At 41.7% G+C, this 6,808-nt stretch overlaps 1 protein-coding gene across 4 annotated transcripts; it reads right to left on the reverse strand.

The window, feature by feature from the left end:
• Positions 1-56: 56 nt before the first annotated feature.
• On the reverse strand, positions 57-6,808 carry LOC119555061 (hormone receptor 4). Of its 4 annotated transcripts, none has more exons than XM_037866264.1 (6): positions 6,622-6,808; positions 4,720-5,037; positions 2,903-3,086; positions 2,792-2,834; positions 1,023-1,922; positions 57-431 (listed from the first exon to the last, which is right to left on the reverse strand). In XM_037866264.1, exons 2-6 carry the CDS (start codon positions 4,796-4,798, stop codon positions 204-206), a joined length of 1,434 nt encoding a protein of 477 aa, XP_037722192.1. In that variant the 5' UTR covers positions 4,799-5,037; positions 6,622-6,808; the 3' UTR covers positions 57-203. The 4 variants fall into 4 exon arrangements, with proteins under 4 accessions (XP_037722192.1, XP_037722191.1, XP_037722189.1 ...); XM_037866263.1 differs by having other exon boundaries at positions 2,792-2,849; positions 4,720-5,009; positions 6,622-6,805; XM_037866261.1 differs by having other exon boundaries at positions 2,792-2,849; positions 6,622-6,805.

A 6,808-nucleotide genomic window follows, 5' to 3' on the forward strand; every position in this document is an offset into this window, starting at 1 on the left:
CTGAGGTTCTGAAACATTGAGTGCAGTTTTACAATTTCTTAATTGATTTTGTTCGATTTTTTTTTTTGCTTTTTGGCTTTTCTTGGGGTTCGTTTTTATAATCTTGGTTAATTTTAGCTTTCATCTTTGGCTGCAGTTTCTTCCAACTGTGTGTCTGAACGTGGGTGCATCCTCCGTCTGCTGGCTGTTTACATATATAGATATCACGAGAGTTCCTGCGAGAACTGGGTCTCCAGGGTGGGTCTAGTTCTAGTGGGGTTCCTGCTGGGGTTGCGTATCGGTGGTCCAGGGCTGCCATATCCGGCCGCATACAGCTGCGGGCACGAGTCTTTTATGAGTTCCTGCGTCTCACGCAGTTGCCGCTGCACTTGCGGCGCCAATCGCTGCACGCTGATGGCGGGCGGGAACTTATATTCCGCCGCCGGAGCGGGCTGAAAATAAACGGAATAAGTAGGTTTATATATTTTATAGATTATATTTTTTGTCTGAAAACCAATCTAATGAAAACCTATTAAAATTTGAAAAACCAACGTTCTTTGACTTCATATTGCATGTTACCTATCTTGGTTTATAAATTGTGTTGGGTATATACAATGCAACTACTATTTTTAAAGAAATTATGCTCTTGAATCAGAAATTTTTAAACAAGTAATTCTTTGAAGGATGTTGATTTCGCACTTTACATTTACATGGTTCTTAAAAAATTACTACATTAAAGAAAACAAATTTAGCTTGGACCGGTTGCGAGTTCCTCACGTCTAAAGAATTCGCGGTTCATTTATTTCTGGACGGCGATGAACGCCTCGGGCTTTAAATGATTGTGACATATTTTGATGTGTCACGTCTTACATTGTCATGGCTGACATTGTCATAAGTGACAGTTTCACGTGTGATCTTGTCATAGAGTGACATTCTTATTCTTAGAAACCAATTTACGTGATGGCGACATACTCATAATATAGTCATGGTTGACTTTGTCATAATGACATTGTCATGGGTGACAGAGTTTACGGATAGCTCACCTGTGTGCCGTGCATCATCTCGCCGTAATAGGCGCCCGGCGGAGGAGGCGGTGGCTGTTGCTGCTGCATTTGGCTGTGTGGAGCGGTTGGCGGTTCGTACGTTTCGGGGGCGTTGGAGAGGGCCGTCGCCGTCGGGGGGGCAGTGCTCGGGGGGGCGGCACCGTAGTAGGCCAGCTGCAGGGGCCCTCGACCCGCTGCGATTCCGGAAATGGCGCCGGCGCCATTGAGGAAGCCACCGCTCGACCCGGTGGCAATATACTGAACGGAAGGAGGCGGTGCCGACGGCGGACAGGCGGTACTGCCCGGTGGACCGGCTGCAGCGGTGCTGCCATAGATCAGGCGCTTTGGACTCACGCTCTGCGGCTTGGCTCCGGCGGGAAGGGACAGCAGATATTGCTGTTGCTGCTGGTAGAGCTGCTGTTGCTGCTGACTGAGTTGCTGTTGCTGCTGCTGCTGCTGCTGCTGGTGATGTTGCTGCTGCAACTGGACGAGCTGTGCCGCTGCTGCCGCCGTGGACGTGTTGACAACATTAGGATCCAACTGGGGCAGCAGGATTAGTTGCTGCTGCTGCTGCTGCTGGTAGAGCACCGCCGCCTGTTGCTGCTGCCGCCCTGCCAGCACATGCTGAGGTAGATACTCCGTCGTGGGCAGCGTGACTATCGTCGAGGAGGAGGCGGTGACCGTCGCCGCGCTGGAAGGCTGGAGCAGCAGGCCGGCACCGCGGGGAGGCTGCTTGAGCGGCACCTGCACCTGGCGGATGGGCGTCGTCTGCAGCGAGCGGCTGGCCGAGGAGCAAATGGAGGCCGTGATGCTGGCGGACTCCCAGTGTTGACGCAGGGCGTTCAGTCGGGCCTCCTCCAGGGCGATCTCCGTCTCGCTGGCCGAGTCGTAGTCGGGACCCTGAAAGAGCAGATGAGTTTAGCCAGATGCAGAAACCAGAAACACTTAGAGGTTATCACAATATTATTCCGAAACACACAGAGAAAAAATAAAGATCGAAATACGCTTATGAAAAAATATTACATTTAATTTATAAAATTATATATTTGTTTATGTAACATTTAAGTTTGTTCCCTATAAAATGATATGACTGATCTTTTACCTAAACTTAAATATAATAAAATCATTCAAAACATCCTATTAATTTTTCTTCGTTTTCCTCCATGTACTTTTCACATCTCTTTGATCTCTTATTTTCAAGTAACAAGCGAAATTTAATGGTTCCTCACATGTTGTTCGGAAAAAAAACAAATTAAAGGCCATAAAACCGATTGTTTGGCTGTTCCAAATTAGCGCAACCAAATACTTAGTACATTTATATATTTGACCATTGGGCAGCGAGCCATTTGCTTATTATCGTAAAACAGCCTATTGCATATCAATATTAAGACTATTTAAAACAATTTACTCGTTCAGCATAAGATTAATGGAGTGTTTTCCTATTTTAAAAATCAACAAAGGCTTTGCATAGGATTTTTTTGAGTTCCTATTCATTTTAATAGGTTTTATAAATATATTTTAATGCTTAAACCATAAATTTGTGGAATTATATGGCAGAAGAAGAAACTAACAATATTTGGATTTCCTTATTTTAGAAGTTCTGTGTTTATGGAAACAGGCAAACAAATATTTCTTGCTGTCCTATAAACCAATGTGCTGGAAAACACTTAATAGTTTAAACGCTTATCGACCATAAATATTGGAAATCCCCCATATTTATTTAGATCGCTTAGTACCAGGTGTTTTCTTATTTTTAACTAGACTCTCACCTCGTCGATCTTCTTGTCCAGCATGCGGAAGAAGTTCTGTTGGCTAGATGATATTTCCCTGGAAAAGTGAGGTGTTTATTTTCGGTTAGATGGGCGGGGGGGATGACTTACTGGCTTTGGAGCAGCGATAGGTTCTTGGCGCGCAGCAGGGAGACGGCCACGTCCTCGTCGCTGTCCTGGATGTCCTTATTGCTTAGCTCCTCGCTCTCGTCGTGCTTCTCGCGGTCGCGCTGCTGTGCCTTCTCGGCATCCTCGATGTGGCCTTCGTCCTCGTCCGTTTCGGCATCCGAGTCGGCTGCCAAACAAATGGATAATGCCAAAGGAGAGTTTCGAGCATTAGTCAAGATGAGTGGGCAATTTCGCGAGTGCCACAGGGTGGCAAAAGTTTTGCAATAAGCCAAGTGGGGCAACTTCTTTGATGCTTAGAAAACACTTGTAGAAATTATACTATGACATATATGTGGGAATGTGGGGACACTCGGAAAAATGAAAAAACACTAGGCTTTAAGGTAATAACTAATTTAACTTTGTTTCAGTCCTAAAAATAAAGGTTTTTTTAAATAAAAGTCTTCTATTTCTCTGGAAATAATAATAATAGCTTCTTTCAACACCCTTTATTTACTTCTTAGTTCTTCCTTTGCTAATCCATCATCCGCAACGTTCGGCCTGACCTGCGTATACTTAATATTTCCTTGGGCCTTTCTTTGAAGTGGCCTTGCTACCCATAAATTTAATTAAAAACCGTTATGCATTTTAATGCAAATTCAAAGAGAGCCGTGTATTATGAATAATTAATCTGGGACCGTGAGTAAAGCCTAGGCGTCTCCGAAATATTTGGGTCGTTTATGGCACAATGGCGCCTTTGTGTATGCTATACTTTTTTAGCTTTAACCCTTTTGGCACACACACACACACAAACACACAATTTGAGGGCCTCGGGGGCGGCGCCCAATGCAACAACAAGTTGCCTTTTTAGCAGTTAATTATACACACAGAAAAACAAAGAAAAAAACAAGAAACACGCACACAACGACGGCCACAAAAGAGAGGGTTGGGCCATAGGGCATAGTCGAAAGTTCGCCATGTAGGCTAGGTTTTTACATTTTTATAAACTTAAGAGCAAACACACGCTGGTGTTGGTGAGTTCGTGTGTGTGTGTGTGTGTGTGTGTTTTTGGTTTATATATAGACAATTCTCTGGGCTTTAAAATGTAGGCCTTTATTATTACTTTGGTGAATGCATGGCCTTAAAACTGGGCTTCTCCTTTCAGACCCTCCTTTCGCCTCTGTTTTTTCACTGCTGGTGACATATTAATCAATGATGTCCTCATTGTGTGGAAACAGGTGGCTCACACACACACAGAAACACGCACACACACACATGCACACTGCCGGAGGCAAATTGATGTCGTCATGCGTGTAAGCTTTTGTTGTGCGAGGCAATACTTTTTCCTCGACATTTCCCCCATTTCCCTTTTCCCACAGAGATGAAAATGTTGATATTTCTGTAGATCGCTTGCATACTTTTCTATCCAAATGATGGGGGTATTAAAAATTATCAAAACAATATCAATATTTAACACGCAAAAAAGAATCACGAAATATCTATAGGTAGAGAACAAGAAATTAGAATTTGAATAGCTCTCAAAAATAAATAATATAGATTGGTTGATAATCGATCTATTATTTGATGGCTAAAAAAATAATGTTATGATACCAATGGAATATTAAATACTTATATCAAAAGATATGCTTTTTAAATAATCTTATAATCAACTAAAAATATGATCTAATTTGCCGTTGTATGGAATCTATTGATTGGTAACCTGTGGTTTCATAGGTAATCTTTGGATAACTTTTTTCTGTGCACCACATATGGATCTTAAAATTTTAGCCCCCAAAGAAGATACTCCCTTTTTGCGTACTCACCATGTCCTCCTTTCTTGCCGTTCGCTTTACTCTTCGATTTCCTGGGATACAAATGTATCTTGCTCTGTCCACAGCCCATCTTTTGAATGTGCCGCTGCCTCTAGAAATCCAGAATCGCTGCTGCTTCTGCCTTTTGTTGTTGTTTTCAATTTGTGTTTCTTTTTTTGAGTTTTTTTTTTTATTATTAATTTGTTGCTCGACACGTTGCTCTCGCGCTCTGTCTGCCGCACGTCACTCTGCACCTCTCTTTCTGGCTGTCTTTTATTTACGTTTGTCGTCTATTCTTCCTTCTGTTTTATTCAATTTTCACTAATTTAACTATGTGTGTAAATTTAATTTATTTGATTTGATGTTGTTGCTTTGGATGTTGCTGTTGCCGCTGTCAATTTCGAAAGATTCAGGCGGCAGCAACAAATGCTCCTCGGGGGGAAATACGTTTTGTGCGTGAGTTTTTCTCAGGGAAAATAAAGAATACCACCCAAGCCACCCACTCAGCCAGCCACCTATTTCCAGTTGAAACCAATTACAGGCCAACTTGGCTAAGTCAAAGGAAATACCTTTGTGTTAAAGCAAGACTTATGGTAAATATCAAGGTGATCAAAACACCTGTTTAATAAAAAATATTACAAAATTCGTAGAACATTTTTTCAGGCCTTACAATTTTTTAAAAATTGTTTCGTTCTTTTAAAATTTAAAATGTTTTCAATAATCGTCAAAAAACATATCCGGTTTTATTTAAAAAGTTAGTTATATAAAAATTCAATTTGGAAATATTTTTTTTTGGAAAACTATTGGAAAAGTTCCTAAAAGTAGGCAATGAAATATGATAATTGTAAAAACTGTCTTAATGACTTATAAAGAAACAGTTTTTCTTATTTATATGGAACTGGAATATTTGTTATTTTGCTTTTATAATGTTAGGAAAGTTTATAGTTCTTGTTTATATATTTGGTTTTTTTTTCACTTATAGATGCTCCACTGTAATATCGTTTTCTGTATTTATTTGACTTCTGTATTTTGGGGACCGAAACGGAAATTAAGTGGGTCCCTGGCTGGCACTCAACCACTTGTTTCGGCCGTGCTATAAACTCAATTTGCAGCTACAATTTGTAAACAGGACAAACCCATAAAAGGGTTCTTCTGACCAGGGCTGCAGCACACTCCGCGATTCGCTCTCCAGGATGGAGAACAAGGAGAACCTTTTACTATGTTGTGTTGATTGAGATAAACCTGCCTTTGAAAGGCGGCCAAGTTAGTTAGAAACGCGCACGTTTTGTTGTTTATGTTGTCGTTGGTAATTTAAACAAATAATAACAATAATAAGCACAACAAATAGTGTGCAACAAAAACACTTGAATTATATTCAATTATTCGCTGAAAGAGTGAGAGCACTCGGCCGCTCGCTGGCTCGCTCTTTCGCTCACTGGATATTCTAATAGACACCGACGCGTAGCTCACACACACACAGGCGCCACTTTTGGGGGAAGACGGACACAGACAGGCGCGCGCCAAAAGAGAGAGAGAGAGAGTGAGAGCGAGCCAGAGAGAGCAAGTGTGCATGTGTGTGGGTGAGAGTTTCGGCTCTCTCTTCGCGTGCGAAATTGATTTTTCTATTTATAAAAAAAAATCAAAATATATCCGCTTGGTTCACATTTTCCTTTCTTTTTTTTTTTGATCATTTTATTTTTGTTGCCGCCAACTGGCAGCGAAACATAATTTATGTTTTATTTATGATAGCCGGATTCTTGTTTTATTTCCCTTCCCGTGGCGATTTTCGGGTGGCCGCCGCTTCTTTTTCGCCCCCAAAAGAAACTTGTTTGATTTATCTCATTTGACCACTTGGGCGCATTTGGCCCATCGTGGAAAAGCACAGACACAAACACAATATACACTATCATTTACCGCCAGACGAACGCCAATTTATTTACACCAATCGGCTAGAAACTAAGAGGAACTGTTGGCCATTCTGATCGGGGGTTTTCCAAGTATTTACACTGGCTTTCTCCTGCGGAAAACTTTGCCGAAAAGTATCTGCGACGCGTTGCGAGTGTGTGGAATTTTGTATGCTGAAATTTATGCTGCCTGACAC

This window comes from Drosophila subpulchrella, chromosome 3L (assembly GCF_014743375.2).
Source record: "Drosophila subpulchrella strain 33 F10 #4 breed RU33 chromosome 3L, RU_Dsub_v1.1 Primary Assembly, whole genome shotgun sequence".
NCBI lineage: Eukaryota > Metazoa > Arthropoda > Insecta > Diptera > Drosophilidae > Drosophila > Drosophila subpulchrella.

What these genes read in the sequence shown, in the direction of transcription:
- LOC119555061 (XM_037866263.1), bottom strand. Translation starts at nt 4,798, where the DNA reads ATGGGCTGTGGACAGAGCAAGATACATTTGTATCCCAGGAAATCGAAG. An exon ending in TGGACAAGAAGATCGACGAG is followed by an intron (nt 1,923 to 2,791) that starts GTGAGAGTCTAG and finishes CTGCTCTTTCAG; the next exon opens with GGTCCCGACTACGACTCGGC. An exon ending in AGATGATGCACGGCACACAG is followed by an intron (nt 432 to 1,022) that starts GTGAGCTATCCG and finishes GTTTATTTTCAG; the next exon opens with CCCGCTCCGGCGGCGGAATA.